General features: G+C 39.5%; 1 protein-coding gene across 2 annotated transcripts in view; it reads left to right on the forward strand.

Annotated features, from left to right (window-relative positions):
- LOC140736017 (cadherin-4-like) overlaps positions 1-16,711 on the forward strand; it is a 693,508-nt gene that overhangs the window by 650,677 nt on the left and 26,120 nt on the right. For both annotated transcript variants that reach the window (XM_073061696.1, XM_073061697.1), the window contains 2 exons: positions 10,757-10,990; positions 11,069-11,208. In XM_073061696.1, the coding sequence (XP_072917797.1) occupies positions 10,757-10,990; positions 11,069-11,208 (374 nt within the window). The remainder of the gene's footprint in view (positions 1-10,756; positions 10,991-11,068; positions 11,209-16,711) is intronic.

Consider the following 16,711-nt stretch of genomic DNA (forward strand, 5'->3'; position numbering starts at 1 on the left):
TGATTTCCTCACTTGCAGATCCTAGTCAGTTCAGATCGGCAAAAAAATCTACTTCATTGCAAGCATCAAGGAGGAGGTATAGGAGTCTGAAGGCACACACTTAATGATTCAGGAATAGCTTCTTCCTCTCTGCCATCAGATTTCTGATTTGGGCATTGAACCCTTGAACAAAACTGCACTGCCACATTACAACAAATTTCACGGCATATCTGGTAATATTAAAACTGATTCTGATTCAGATTCTACAATCACCATTAACTTCACCATGCTGTGTGCTTAGCCACATGCTGTACCTGCTTCATATTTATGACTGAGGCTAAGCACAGCTCCAGTGACATAATTAATTTGCTGTCATTGGCCAAATCAAAGTTGGCAATGAATCAGGAAATACAGTGCCTTAAAAAAGTAATGTGCGCCCACAACTATTTTGCATATTTATGGAAGAGTAGCAAGGAAGAAGCCCTGGCTAAAAAACAGCGTATCCTTGCCCATAAAGACTTGGCAAAGTGGCATTTAGAAGATCATCTAAAGATGCGGAACAAGGTTTTGTGGTCAGATGGAATTATTTGGCCTTAACATTAAGCAGAACATGCAGTGTAAGCCTAATACTGCACATCGGTCAGGTAACACCATCCCTACTCTATGTTGGAGGTAGTATCATGCTGCAGGGATGCTTTTCAGCAGCAGGGACTGTAAATCTGGTCAGGATTGGTAGGAAGATCAATGCTGCTAAATACAAAGAGATGCTGAATAAAAACCTGCTAGCCCCTACAAGAATGCTTAACCTGGGGAAAAAGTTTGTCTTTCAGCAGGACAATGACCTAGTGCACACAGCCAGAGCAACCACAGAGTGGCTTCATATGAAGAAAATTGATGTCCTTGAGTGGCCCAGTCAGAGTCCTGACCTGAACCCAACTGAACATCTCTGGCAAGACCTCAGAATTGCAGTCCACTGTTGGTCCCTAATTAACTTGATACAGCTTGAGCAATTTTGCAAGAAAGACTGGGAAAATCTTGCTCTATCACATTGTGCAAAACAAATAGAGACTTTTCCAAAAAGACTACTAGCTGTAATAGCTGCAAGAGGTGATTCAACTGAGTAAAGGGGGATGAATAGTTTTGAACTGCTGACATTTCAGCTTTTGTATTTTTAGATTTTCATGATTTATAATTTTCCTGGTTTTTGGGTTTTACTGTGAAAAAAGAAACATTTAATTCCCAAATAAAAATTCTCAGTTAAATTGGCCAAAATCCCTGTTTGTAATACTCATTTAAGTGAACAAAGGACTGGAGGCTGAACACCATTACAAGGCCCTGTAGGATGGAGAGTGAAAATCTGGCTGAATGGTGCCATAACAATAACCTCTCATTCAATGTCAGCAAAATGAAAGAGCTGATTATTGACTATAAAAGGAGGAAATCGAAGGTCCCTAAGCCAGTTCTCATCAGGTAGTCAGAGCTGGAGAGGGTCATCATCATTATTATTTCAGAGGATCTGTCCTGGGTCAAGCATGTAAGTGCCATTACTGTGCCTCTACGTTTTTAGATGTTACTAAGATTCAGCTAAGGTTAAAGCTTTGGCAAACTTCTGCAGATGTGTGATGGAGAATATATTGACTGGTTGATTCATGACACATATGAAAACAGCAATGCCCTTGAACAGGAAATCTAGAAAAAGTACTGTGTACAGTACTTCATGGGCAAAACCCTCCCCACCATTGAGCATATCTGCAAGGAGTGCCGTCACAAGCAAGCAGCATCCATCATCAAGGACTCCCACCATCCAGGCCATGCTATTTTCTGACTGCTGACATCAGTAAGAAGATACTGGAGCCTCCAGACCCACACCACCAAGTTCAGGAATAGTTATTACCCCTTAACCATCAGGCTCGTGAACCAGTGGGGATAACTTCATTCACCCAACACTGAACTATTTCCATTACCTATGGACTCAGTTTCAAGAACTTTTCATTTCATGTTCTCAATATTTATTGCTTATGTATTTATTACTATAATTTAGTTTATTTTTCTCTTTGATTTGCACAGTTTGTTGTCGTTTGCATGAGTTGCTTGTCCATCTTGTTGTTTGCATTTCTTCGTTGATTCTGTTTTGTTTCTTTGTAATTACTGCAAATGCCTGGAAGAAAATGAATCTCAGGGTTGTATATAGTGAAATATATGAACTTTGATAATAAATTTACTTTGAACGTTAAACATGGTTAATACAACGTTTGTAGCAGGATTTAACAAATGAATTTGAATTAACAAATAGATCTGGAGCTTCTGCTGGTGTGTCTTAGACCCAAATGAAAAAAAAATAGTGGTACCTTTCAGTACTTACTTTAAGTTTACATGTTTCTGTATAGCCATTGTTTTTGTGTTTCCTTTTGAAAGATTTGATGGGGTTGTGCCTCAGATGGACTGCAAAGTAGTGTTAGCAATTGATATTTGTTCTGTTTCCTACTTGCTGACAGTATTGAAAAGTCCTGGGTAAGTGGTAACCATGATAAATGCAGTGCCAAAATCCAAGCACATTATTTTGATGCTACAGCTAATCCCCAATCTTTGAGCATCTATGCTGAACAAGCATATTTTCTTCATGTCTCAAGATGTGTTTCTTCCTGACCTCTGCATTGCATCTTGAATAAGTTTTGTATGTGCTGAATTTAAGCAGAACTTTCCGTTGTGGATTATATTTACTGAGTTCCAGCAAGCCACTATTCATCTCAATAAGCTGCTGGGTGTTAGAGAAAATAGACTTTCATCAAGTTTATGAAAGTGAACTTGGGTCAGAGGATAAAAAACTCTGCAGTAAACTACTTTTCATCCAATTTCCACAAGAGTATACAGTTTTCTGATTGCCATCCATCACATGGATTATAAACTCAGATTTGCTGAGCCACCAGCAATCTCCTCATGAACTTTTATTTAACTGATGACTATTATGGTTTCTGAATTTAAAAGAAAAATGAGGATGTATCTTATTTCATCGAAATGTTGCTGTCATAATCTTAGCTCCAAAATGTACAGTGTCTTGAAAAAGTATTCAACCCCCACAACTATTTTCACTGTTTACTGTCTCGTTTTCTAAAATTTGAAATATATTGAAGTAGGATTTTTTTTTGAGACGAACTGCAAAACATTGTGCATCATGTTGAATCAAAAGAAACATTTCAAAGCCTGTCAACAATTTACTAGATATTAAAAACCAAAATTGTAAGGCTGAAAAAGTATTCATCTCTGTTGTAATTACTATGCCAACTTTCCTCAGGAGCAATTCTGGATATTACCTTACCAACTCACCCAATTCACTGATGTAGAAACTTGGAGGGTCACCTATTTTCAATGAATAAATAGGAATAAATACCTCCAACAATATGGTAAATTTTCAACAGACAAAACCAAAATAAAGACGAGCACATTGAATGCCAATCAGGGAAATGATAATAGAGAAGCACAAATCTGGGGAAGGGTACAAGATCACCTGAAAGTCATTCAATATATCTCAAAGCTCAGTGCAGGCCATTGTGGAAAGTGGAAAAAATATGAATGCACATCCAGACTGCCTTGGTCAGGCCGCTACTCTAAATTTAGTCGCCAGAGAAGAATGGCACTTGTGAGAGAGGCTACTGTGACGGTAATAGTCACTCTGAGTGAACTGCAGGAGTCAGTGCCTGCAACTGGAGATGAAGTTCATGGCTCCACAATCTCTATGGCCTTGCACAATAAGGATATTTAAGGAAGAGCGCAAAGAAGAAGCCCTGGCTAAAATAAAAAAATTACACTTGCCACTAAAGAATTGTGGTTCCATGAGACTAAAATGGAACATTTTGGCCACAATACTAAATGGTACGTGTGGCATAAATCTAATATTGAGCATCAGCCTAGTAACACCAGTTCTACTGTGGTGGAGGTAGCATCCTGCTGTGGGGTGCCTTTCAGCAGCAGGGTCTGAAAATCTGGTCAGGATTGATGTGAAGATGAGTGCTGCTAAATAGAGAGATATTGAATAAAAACCTGCTAGCCTCTGCCAGAAAGCTTAAACTGGGGAGGACGTTCATCGTTCAGCAGGACAATGACCCAATGCACACTGGCACATGGAGTGGCTTCAAATGAAGAAAACTGATGTCCTTGAGGGGCCCAGTCAGAATCCTGACCTTAATCCAATTGAACATCTCTGGCAAGAACTCAAGATTGCTGTTCACACCCCAATTAACCTGGCACAGGTTGAGCAGCTTTGCAAGGAGGAATGGACAAAGCTTGCTCCATCACTGTGCAAAGCTCATAGACACTTAACCAAAAAAAAAACGACTGGCTGTACTAGCTGTGAGAGGTGCCTCAACTAAGTAGTGAGCAAAGGGGGATGGATAATTCTGAACTGCTGACACTTCAGTTTTTGAATTTTTAGTTTTTCATGCTTTACAATTTTCTCTATTTTTTGGGTACCACTCTGAAAAACCGAGAATGTGATTTATAAATAAAAATTCTCAGTTAAATTGATCAAAATCCCTGGTTGTTTATGTGTAAAAAAGATCGGTGGCTGAATATTTTTGAGGCACTGTGCATTTTAATATTTATTTGTATTATTTGAACCAATATTGTAAACAGGAATTTAAAAAAAGATTGAAGCATCTTTGGATGAAATAGATCCAGTCATTGTCAGACTGTTAGATGAGAGCACGTAGGCTCAGTAGATCCCTATATTAATGTAAAATAGCAATGTGAGAAAGACTATTAAAAACCCAAGTCAGAATTCCTAAAAAAAAATTGGCGAACAGGAACCTATCTCAGCAAAGAGAAAGGCTTTAGGCGACTGGGTCATAGACCATTAGACACAGGAGCAGAATTAAGCCATCTGACCCATCAAGTCTGCTCCACCATTCAGTCATGGCTGCACCTTTTCTCCTGTCTCCTCCTCAACCCTAGTTCTTGGCCTTCTCCCCATAACCTTTGATGCCATGTCCATACAAGAACCCATCAATCTCTACCTTAATACACCCAACAACTTGGCCTCCACAGCTGCATGTGGCAACAAATTCCACAAATTCACCAACCTCTGGCTAAAGACAAATTTTCCTGGATCTCTGTTTTGAAAGGGCGCCCCTCTATCCTGAGGCTGTGCCCTCTTGTCCTAGGCTCTCCCACCATGAGAAACACCCTTACCACATCTACTCTGTCTAGGCCTTTCAACATTCGAAAGGTTTCAATGAGATTCCCTCTCATTCTTCTGAATTCCACTGAGTACAGACCTAGAGCCATCAAACATTCCTCGTATGATAACACTTTCATTCCTGGAATCATCCTTGTGAACCTCCCCTGGACCCTCTCCATGCCAGCACATCTTTACTAAGATGTGGGGCCCAAAACTCTTCACAATATTCAAGGTGAGGCCTTGTAAAGCCTCAGCATCACCTCCTTGCTCTTGTATTCTAGACCCCTTGAAATGAATGTTAATGTAGCATTTGTCTTCCTCACCACTGACTCAACCTGTAAGTTAACCTCCAGAATGTTCTGCACATGGACTCCCAAGTCCCTCTGCATCTCAGATTCCTGGATTTTCTCCCCATTTAGAAAATAGTCTGCACATTTATTTCTACTATCACAGTGCATGACCATACATTTTCCAGTATTGTACTCCATTTGCCACTTTCTTGCCCATTCTCCTAATCTGCCAAAGTCGTCTGCATTCTACCTGTTTCCTCAACACTACCTGCCCCTCCAACAATCTTAGGGATTAGACATGAACAGCATAAATGTGATGTGGTGGAGGTTTGTAGGAAGTGGTTGGAGGAAGTACTGCATGAGAACATTTGAATATTTCATTTTGGAAGTTAGAAATGCAGAGGTAAAGTTATCTGCAACTGATGGGCTGAAGCTGCAGTAGTCGAGAGGCCATTACAGAACCTGATGCAGATTTTTTTTTTCATGGAAGGTGGAAAGCTGTCAGAAAGATGTGAATGTGCAAATAATTTGCTGCAGAATTGGAAAGAAAGATCCATTTCTGGTGGTTTGATATAAGCTGTAAATATTAAGTAAAGACAGTATAATTAACCTGAACAAAGAAATGTTGGAAGATGGTTTGTTAGACATTGAATGTTGGTCTACAAGGACAGATGCAAGTGTTTTTATGTGGATCTGATAATGGTAGGTTTGAAATGAAGGGAGTCGGTGTCTGGGATCTCTATAATGTCATTCAGCAGGAAAGTTATGAGATTAGCTTCAATGCAACCAGTTGATGAGAATACAGCAGGAACATGCATTTGTGAAAAAGATAGTGTACCCTTTGGGAAAAGGGAGACAAACAAGGTGAACTTGTCTGGAATAATTTTTGTGATTAAGAGAAAGGAAGGATGCAGCAGCAGCAAAGGAAGCTGAATAAAAGGACAACCTGCTGGAGAAACTCATTGAGTCGAGCAGCATGCGTGGAGGCAAAGGGATAGCCTACATTCAAGATTGAGTCAATACTATTCATCAGGGCTGCTTTTCATTGTGTTCCATGGCAATTGGATAGATGCCCTGAATTCATACCAATACAAAAAAGTCTGGGTTAGCCTTCAAACTGATGGCAAGAACATTGATTTCTCTCACTTCCAGTAATTTCTCCCCCCCTTTTCTCTTTTTCTTTTCCACACTTTGACTCCCCTCATTTTCGCACCTGCCTATCATCTCCCTCCTTCCTTTTCTCCAATGATTTACTCTTGTTTCTTGTCAGATTCTGTCTTCTTCAGCTCTTTACCCTTTCCACCAATGACCCCTTAGATTATCACTTCACATCCCCTCCCCCACCCACCCACCTTCCCATGCACATGACTTCACTTCTCACCTGTCAACTCGGAATCCTTCCTCTACACCCATTTCTTAATCGAGCCTCTTTCTTCCTTTCCAGTTCTAATAAAAAGTTTTGGCCCGTAACATCAAGTCTTTATTCCTCTGCATAGTTGCTACCTGAACTGTTGAGTTCCTCCAGCATCTTGTGTGTGTTACTCAAGAATAACAAGCATAGGTTCTTGCATATGGTGATGGTAGTAGGGGATTAGGTTGAGGGGTTCAGAGATGCTAGATTTCTATTTTCATGACACTATTTTCATGCAGTCCAGTAAGTCTGGAGCTTAATCTTTAAACTGAGACAGCTGATAGGAAGAGCATTTGTGAGTAAAGATGGAAAATGAAATAATAAAGACTATATCAACTGAATATACCACAGGAAGAGAGGGTAAATATTGTAATGGGACAACTGGGGCAACAAATAATGCGAATTTTATAGAAGAGGTAAGATTGATGGAACAGTGTGCATTTTCACACAAGAGGAAGGTGATGCACAGTGTGATATTCCAGTTAGCTCCGCAACGCTGTAGTGAAGAGTAGAGGAGTCAGCATACAAGGAAGATGGATAAACAGGAGAAAATCTGCAGATGCTGGAAATCCGAGAAACACACACAAAATGCTGGAAGAATTCAGCAGGCCAGGCAGCATCTTTGGAAAAAAGTACAGTCGAGGTTTCAGGCCAAAACCCTTCGGCAGGACTGATGGGTAGCTAGTGGCTTTGCCTGTAAGACTGTGTTGATGAGTGTTCTGATAAACTTTTCAAAGAATAGGAAGGATATGATTGCTCCAAAGAGGTTGCAAAGGAGATACACCAGTAATTTTCCTGGACTTCTGCTTGCAAGGATAAGCACCAGGAGGGAGGTCAGTGGGGAAGGACGAATGGACAAGGGAGTCGCATAGGGAGCGATCCCTGTGGAAAGCAGAAAGTGGGGATGAGGGAAAAATGTGCTTGGTGGTGGGATCTTATTGGAGATGGTGGAAGTTCCAGAGAATTATGTGCTGGACGCAGAGGCAGATAGGGTGGTAGGTGAAGACAGGACAAACCCTATCCCTGGTAGGGTGGCTGGAAGATGGGGTAAGAGTAGATGTGTGTAAGATGGAAGAGATGTGGTGGAGGTTGCTTTGATGGTGGAGGAAGGAACACCCCTTTCTTTGAAAAAGGAGGACATCTCCTTTGTTAAACTTATCCTTGCAAGCAGAACAAGAGCTACACTGCCCCTACACCTCCTCCCTCACTACCATTCATGGCCCCAGAAAGTCCTTCCAGTTGAGACAACACTTCATCTGTGAGTCTGTTGGGGTCATATACTGTATCCAGTGCTTCTAGTGTGGCTCCTGTATATCGGAGATACCCAATGAAGATTGCAAGACCACTTCAACAAGCACCTACGCTCCATCCACCAGAAGAATCAGGATCTCCCAGTGGCTACCCAATTTAATTCCATTTCCCATTCCCATTCCAATATATCAATCCATGACCTCCTCTACTGGCACGATGAGGCCCCACCCAGGTGGGACGAACTGCACCTTATATTCTGTCTGGGTAGCCTCCAACCTGATGGCATGAACATCAATTTCTCAAACTTCCACTACACCATTCCCTATCCCCTTTTCCATCTCTCAACTTAACTTCTTGCCTGCCCATCGCTTCCCTCTGGCGCTGCTCCCTGCTTTTCTTTCTTCCATGGCCTTCTGTCCTCTCCTATCAGACTTCCCCTTCTCTAGCCCTGTATCTCTTGCACCAATCAACTTCCCAGCTTACCCTCCTCCACCCAGTTCACCTTTCACCTTGTATTTCTGTCTCCCCTCCCGCACCTTTTAAATCTACTCCTCATCTTTTTTTTCCTCCAGTCCTGCTGAAGGCTCTCGGCCCAAAACATCGACTGTGCTTTTTCTCTATAGATGCTGCCTGGCCTGCTGAGTTCCTCCAACATTTTGTGTGTGTTGCTTGGTTTTCCAGCATCTGCAGATTTTCTCTTGTTTGAGAAAATCTGGAATGCACCGCCTAAGGGGATGTCAGTGATCGAGTTTTTCACAACATATAAGATGTATCAAGGTGAGCACTTGAATTGTGAAAGAATAGAATGCTACAGGACAGGTGCCTGCAAATGGACTAAGGATACGTGGGTACTTAATTGTCAGCAGGACAGGATGAACAAAGGGCTCTGCTTTGTGCTGCATTACTCATTGTGTCCCTGTAGGCTCATCCAAACAATATGCACTTGGAAAGAATTGCTTCCCTGGTAACCAAGCAATGGTATTGTTGCTATTTTCAAACAGTAAATATACTTTTTCCCCAATTTGAAACATATGTTTTGTTTGAATTAATGACATTCCTTTGAATAATGAATGTAATTTGTGTATATATAAATTGCTACTGCATGCATTATTAATTTACCTTTCTGGGTAGAAATCAGTTTGATGGATTCAAGTTCAGTGAAACACTAAAATTTCTCAATTTCAAGAATGAACTTTCTAGCTATGTTTCTCAGCGCAGAAAATACAATATCCATACCGGTTGAAGATCGCAAAAATTTTAGTTTATAGTTTATATCATCATTTTCTACTTGGAATTTATGTCTGCACATGAAAACACAGTAACAATTGGTGTTTGGTGTCCCTGCACCATTACACTTTGTGAAATGACAATTGCCTACAGTATTTGTTGGTATCCCTATAAAAAATAATAGAAGTAATTGTGCCTGGAGAATATGATACGTGATTGAAAGGCTGGTATACCAGAAATAGAATCAGGTTTATTATCCCTAACATATGTTGTGAAATTTGTTGTTTTGCAGCAGCAGTGAAGTACAATACATAATAATAAATGCTGTAAGTTACAATAAGAAATATAAAAAATAAACAAGTAGTGCAAAAAGAGAACAATGAGTGAAGTAGTGTTCATGGGTTTATGGTCTGTTCAGAAATCTGATGGTGGCAGGGAAAAGTCTGTTCCTAAAATGCTGAGTGCATGTCTTCAAGCTGCTGTTCCTCCTCTCTGATGGTAGCAATGAGAAGAGTATATGTCCTGGATGGTGAGGGTCCTTCAAGATGGATACCATTTTTTTTAGGCATTGCCTTTCAAAGGTGTCCTCAGTGGTGGGGAGGCTAGTACCCCTGATGGAGCTCTGTAGCTATTTCCAGTCCTGGTACCTCCATACCAGACGTGATACAAGCAGTCAGAATGCTCTCCACAGACTATTTGTAGAAACTTGTTGGACTCTATTGTGACACTCTGAATCTCCTCAAATTCATAATGCAATACCTCCTAAGGTTCTGATGTGCCTTCTTCATAATTGCGTCAATATGTTGAGCCCAGGATAGATCTTCAGTGATGTTGACATCTAAGGATTTGAACCATAAACCAGCATAAAGCAGCAACATTTAGTCAAACTGTCTTTATTGATTGGTTTCAATCTTATGGTGAATTCAGTCATGAAATTATCACAGGCGTGTACAACTGTCAACGCACTATCTTTTTCAAAACTGAACAGTAGATAATATGATAGCACCAGTATAGTGCACTGTAAATGTATTATTGTATAAGCAGTTTAAAAAATGAGATTATATGAATCATAAAGTATTTTACCAAAGTGAAAACCTTAATTTAACCTATAGGTTGACAGTACAAGCAAGTGTACATTGTTAGAATAATCATTATCATAGCACTTAAATTAAAGGATGCACTAAGGTTCTGGTATTGGCTTATTCTGTAAAGTACTTGTTGCACAATTGAGAGCTTCATTTGTTCTTTCTCATCAATGAAGGATGTTTTTCCATGTAGATATTTTATGTTAATTGTAGATGTTTCATCCTTCAGATTTACAATCACTGTGAGATTATTCCTGCCTTTTTTTAGTTGTGAAAGAGCTCATTGAGTTGTTTACGATGTACAAAATTCCTATTAATTTCCTCTCTTTGTATTTATCAGGGGACTCTGCACAGCTCAGTTTGAGGATTGGATTCCTGATCGCTGGTGTCTATGATGTTCCAATCATAGTCACAGATTCTGGCAACCCTCCATTATCAAGCACCACTGTTATTAAAGTGAAAGTGTGCCCTTGTGATGAGCATGGAGACTGTACAGCCATTGGGGCTATTGCAGCAGCTGGATTGGGTACAGGAGCCATTATAGCAATCCTCCTATGCATCATCATTTTGTTAAGTAAGTAATGAAGGTAGAATTAAACAACGATTAAAGTCTCTGTGTGTCCTACTGACAATGTAATACTTGTTCCTTCAGTTCTCGTCTTGCTATTTGTGATATGGATGAAACGCAGGGATAAGGAACGACAAACAAAACAACTTCTAATTGACCCAGAGGACGATGTCAGGGACAACATTCTGAAATACGACGAGGAGGGTGGTGGAGAAGAGGATCAGGTAAGACTGCATTTGAACATTATTCTACTATACAATATATGAACTACATAAACGAAGTTCATTCTGGGCAAATTTATATGATAGAAGATTTGATGTGCTTCTGAAAGAGAAAATGTTGCAGTTCACAAAAATTCAGTGTACCTCTGATAGAACACTGACTTAAGATCTGTACTGCAGAGGTAGGAAGTCAAAAGGACTAATGCACTTTTGTTGCAGTATATCATCTTCTGTGATACAAGTGCAATTTTGTTTTCTCCAGTTCATTGATTTTGTTTAAAGATCCATATAAATAAAAAGTTTACTGAAGTAAATGATTGTGCAGTGTTCAGCACTTCTCCTACATTTGACCTTGGCAATAGTGTTACTGAAGGAGAATAGATGCTAGATTAGATTTTATCATCTAATAAGAACAATGAAGCACTACAACTGCAAAAGGATCCTTCATGATACGTTAGAAATTATTTCAGCATGGTATCATCATGTAGGAAAAGTAACCAGGTTGAGCTTTATAATCATTGCCCCAGATGTTGTGGCAAAAAATCATGTAAGTCCCAGCAAGTTTTGAATCTCCATCTTTGCTTTTTGAAAATGCATAAATCCTGAAATTTCAAACAGCATGAGCTAGTATTTTTCCAGCTATTTTCTGCCATTCACTTCCTCATTGTCCAGTCACAGAGTTCACTTTCAAACTTAGGATAGAGAATCAATTTGCAGCAGGTCAGATCTAACTAAATGGAGGCAAGTGTCTCCATGGGAGCAAGGTAAGTTTTAATTATTTTTCAATTTTAATGCTGTTTTACTAAATAGCTTTCAATTGTTTTGAGTACATTTGTTATTTTTGTTATTTTTAATTAACTTTTAAAACTCTTTTCTAAATAAAAATCCAAGAAGCAACCTGAGAGCAAAAGTGTTAATTTTGTGGTTGCACTAATCGTATTGTACGAATTATTCGCTGGAGCAGTTACAGCTTCTGTTAATTCTAAAGTAAGTGTTGCATGTAACAGAGTTCTGGATCTATTGATAACATGTTCTCAAGTTCTGTTTATAATCACTGCTGTTGGATTGTGTCAGTGCATTATGTTTACAAGAAATTAAGAATGGACTGTGCAATACACATGTACCAAGTTTAAGCTCAAGTTCAAGGTTTATTGTCATTCAACCATACATGAATACCCATGAATATAGCCAAGCAAAACAGCGTTACTCTGGAGCCAAGGTGCAAAACATAATAACAACAGTCATACATAGCATAAGGCACATATAGCACATATAAGATAGGAATAAAATACAGTCACACAAAAAATATATAGTCCAAGTCCCTGAGTCTATGAATATTGCAGCAGTCTACGGTCAAACAAAATATAGCTTGTCATCTTCCGAGTGAACACTGGGAGGGTACTACTGACTCCAGCATGGGCACCGCCTCCAGCACTCTGGTGGAGTGCCTGACTCCGACACCCCCCCGAGCAGCTGCAAGCAGGTGACACTGTAGCTCAAGGCTTAGTCCTTGCTATGGGGTGGCATGGTAGCATAGTAGTTAGCACAATGCTTTACAGTACCAGCAACCCGGTTCAATTCCCACTGCTGTCTGTAAGGAATTTGCACGTTCTCTCCATGACTTCATGGCTTTCCTCTGGATGCTGTGGTTTTCTGCCATAGTCCAAAGACATACTGATTGGTAGGCTAAATGGTCATTGTAAACTGTACTGTTATTAGGCTAGGTTAAATTCGTGGAATTGCTGGGCAGCATGGCTTGAAGGGACAAAAGGGCCTATTCTGTGCTTTATCTAAATAAAAATAAATAATTAAGTAAATAAAATGACTGAGGCCCTGCAGCTCTACCACCGTTCGCCAATAAACCATTGAATTGGACCTGCAGCATTCCACAGCACCAATATTCAACAGGGTGTTGTGATCACAACAAGAGTGACTATAATTTCTAAAATGTACAGTATAATTTCTATCTGAGTGAAACTTCACAGTCATTTGGTAATTAATACAAAACGTATTCAAAATTCTATAGATTTTTAAAATCTAATACTCTCTGGAACTGGCTTCCTGGTCAGATTATTGTGATAAAGAGGACTGAACATTGGGTTCATTTTCCACAGTGTGCCACTTTCAGACATCTCTGAAAAAATGGGAATACATTCTAAAACTTAGTTAAGCTTTCTGTTATAGATCATTGTGAAAGTGACAATACTAATCAAGAAAGGTACTGTTTTGAAGGAAGAGAATTGAGCAGTCAGCGTATAGATTTCATTGGTTACGATTGAGAAGCACAAAGAAATCTGTCAAAATTTTGACACTATTCAAAAGGTTGCACAGTAATGAATGTAAGAAAGACAAAGCAAACCTACAAAGAACTTACAGAAGTGTGCACACTTGGTAGAATGGTAATGGGGATTGTTATTACTCTAAAGTTCATAGAGACTCACTGAAGCAGCCTCTTAGGCCACTCACCACCAACTCAGAATCTTCCAATCATCTGTACACTCAAGGTAATTTACAGTGGCCAATTAAACTGCCAACTTGTGCATCTTAGCAATATGGGTGGAAAATGGCAGGGATGTGGCATTTAGCTGTAAGCTTAGATTGGAAAAGTTGGCCTTGTTCTTATTGGAGCAGAGAAAATTGAGAAGAGATTTGACAGAAGTGTACAAGATTATGACTGGTAAATTGAGTGAAACTCTTTACAATAACACCAGAAACACATATTTATAACTTTGGGCAATATATACAAAGGGAGATGTGAGAAAGAGAGTTATTAGGATTTAGACCACTGCCAGTTATGGTAGTTGTACAAATACAATCAGTCTTCTAAAAGGAAATGGTTTGGCACTTGAGGAGGATTGACTTGCAAACTAGTGAGGATAGACTAGGGGATTGGAACCAATGGAGTTGCTCTAGTAATGGTTAGAAATGACTCAATGAACCAAACATTGTCCTACTCTGTTGTAACTATTCTGTAAATGAAGAGAAGTTTAAAAAGTTCAATAGAGTATTTTACACGTCCATTTGAAATTTTGCTAAAGATTGGAGTAAACATTATCCTTTTCATCAAACCACCCCACCTTGACACGATGTAGCCACAGCTTGATCTATTTTCAGTCACAAACATTGTTAAGCCATAGATTTATGCTAATCCTATTTATTATTCATAATTATGAGTGTGATGGAGCAAACTCTAAGTTCTTGTTACTATACAATTATATTGTAGACTCCAAGCTTTTGGGATGAAATACACTCTTGAGTTTTGATAACTGAGTGGAAACTTTCTGAATTAAATTTTTAAAGATAGTACAAATACAAATTGGTTTCGTTCCACTAATACTAATGTGCTGAGAGAGAGAGTGAGGAAACCAGCTCTGCTAGAAGTTAGTTTGCTTAATCCTTGCTCTACATTATTAATAATAACTACTTTTTCCCGAATGTTTTATTCTGTGTGTTTATTTTAGTTTTTTCATATTGGTTGGGGCCGTAAGAGTGTAACATGCTGCTCTAAGCAGAAGCACAGGAATCAGAAGTCTGTTGAAATATTAAGGAATGATGACTTATTTTGGTTTCTTCCCAATATGTCAAAAGCTTAGGCTTCAAAGGATTTTTTTTACAGCATCATTTGTGCATCGTAGGATCATCAAGGAAATCAGTGAAACATCAGCATTGACTAATTGGTAAAGCCAGAGCATGCCTGCATTATTTTTGGGCTTTTTTAATGAACCAACTGATGTGATTTCCTGTCAGAGATAATGAAGGCTTGATGCAAGGTCATATGTATATCTGGGGAATCAGCTCATTATATATAAACCAAAACTTTATACAAACACAGGTATGGTCTGATAAGTGACATGTAACACTTGCAGCTCCTGAGTGTAAAACAGTTACCAACTCAAACAATAACGAGTCTAACCACCTACCTTTGATATTCATTAGACAAACCTGCTATCAACATCCTGGGTAGCACACTTAATCAGAAGCTCAACTGAACTAGGCACAATAGCAGCTATGTTGTCACGTTATGTCAGGAAGTAAACAATTCCATGAAAAGTTCATTTCACTTTATTGACAACCAATTACAGAAAGAAATAAAAAACTCAAAAGAAAACAAGTTTGGTAAAATAACTGCTAATTTAGAAAGAAATAGTGTACAACAAATATGGAAATTTATGCAATAGCAAACTATTTAACAACAATATTACAGGTGTTGCAATACTCGTATTGGTTGACATTGTGCCCCAGTTCTAGTGCAGTGCATTTACTAATGCCCTGCTTAGCTTTTGCCAAGATTATTGCACTACAAATCTCATCATTGCTTGTGTCCAATCATGGGCCAAAGAGCTGAATTCTAGAGTTGAGATGGAAGTGACTGCCCTTAGCATCAAGGTAGCTTGTGAGTAACTGTTGCATCAAAGTACCCTGGAAAAAATGAAATCAATGGACAGTAAGAGGAAAAAACTGCATCTAACACTATAGAAGGTGGCTGTGATTGTTTGCGGTCAACCATCCTAAACCCAGAGCATCATTGCAGGGATTTGACAGGGTAGAATCCTCAGTCCAATCCCCTTCAGCTGCTTTGTAAAGACAAAAGTGAGCCTGTTTGCTGATGATTGAGTAATACTAAATTCCTTTTAGAACTCCTCAGAAAAAGGAGTAGTTCATTTCCGCATCTAACAAGACCAAGACTATTTACAGGCATGGGCTGATGAGCGGCAGTCAACATTTCCACCACAGAATTATCAGGTACCATCACCTCCTTTGAGACATGATTTAACAACCAACCCTTGACATTCAATGGTGTTACCTGGTGCCCCAGTAACGGCATCCTGAGATTCAGCATTGATCAGGGACTCATATGGATTAGGGATGTAAACCCTGTAGCTTCAAATGCAGGTCAGCAACCACGGTTCCAGTGGTGAATGACTCTCCTCTTTACTCTAAACCCTTTATACAAGTCTGAAGTGTGACGGAATAGTTTCCATCCCCTTACATTAGTGCAGTACCAATTGCACTCAGGAAGTTTGACACCATGCAGGGTAAAGCAACCCGACTGGCACTTCATGCATCACCCAGAAATTTAATTCTCTCTACTATTGGCATAGGGTAGCAGCATTGTGTGCCATACACAAAATACATTGCAGTAACTCTCCTTGGCTACTCAAATAGCACCATCCAAGCTCTTGCCCTTTCCAATGAAGAGAGATGAGGAGGGATTCTCACCTGGGAACTCCAGCACCCACAGGCTCTTCTTCAACTCTTATTATATCCTCACTTGGAAGGAAGTGAGGAAACCCTGACAGGAAGGCGACAGTAAATCAAATAACAACACGTTACAACAGTAACCTTAAACTGGATGGGTTACAGCAGCAGGAGGCCATTCCAGATTCCGCTCCTGTAACTAATAAACTATCACAAATCCTTCATCATTATTTGGCCTAATTTTTAGAAATCTCTACCCAATGGTATAGTGTTCACCAGAGTGACTACATTAGCTTACTATCACATT

This window comes from Hemitrygon akajei, chromosome 11, assembly GCF_048418815.1.
Source record: "Hemitrygon akajei chromosome 11, sHemAka1.3, whole genome shotgun sequence".
Classification (NCBI taxonomy): domain Eukaryota; kingdom Metazoa; phylum Chordata; class Chondrichthyes; order Myliobatiformes; family Dasyatidae; genus Hemitrygon; species Hemitrygon akajei.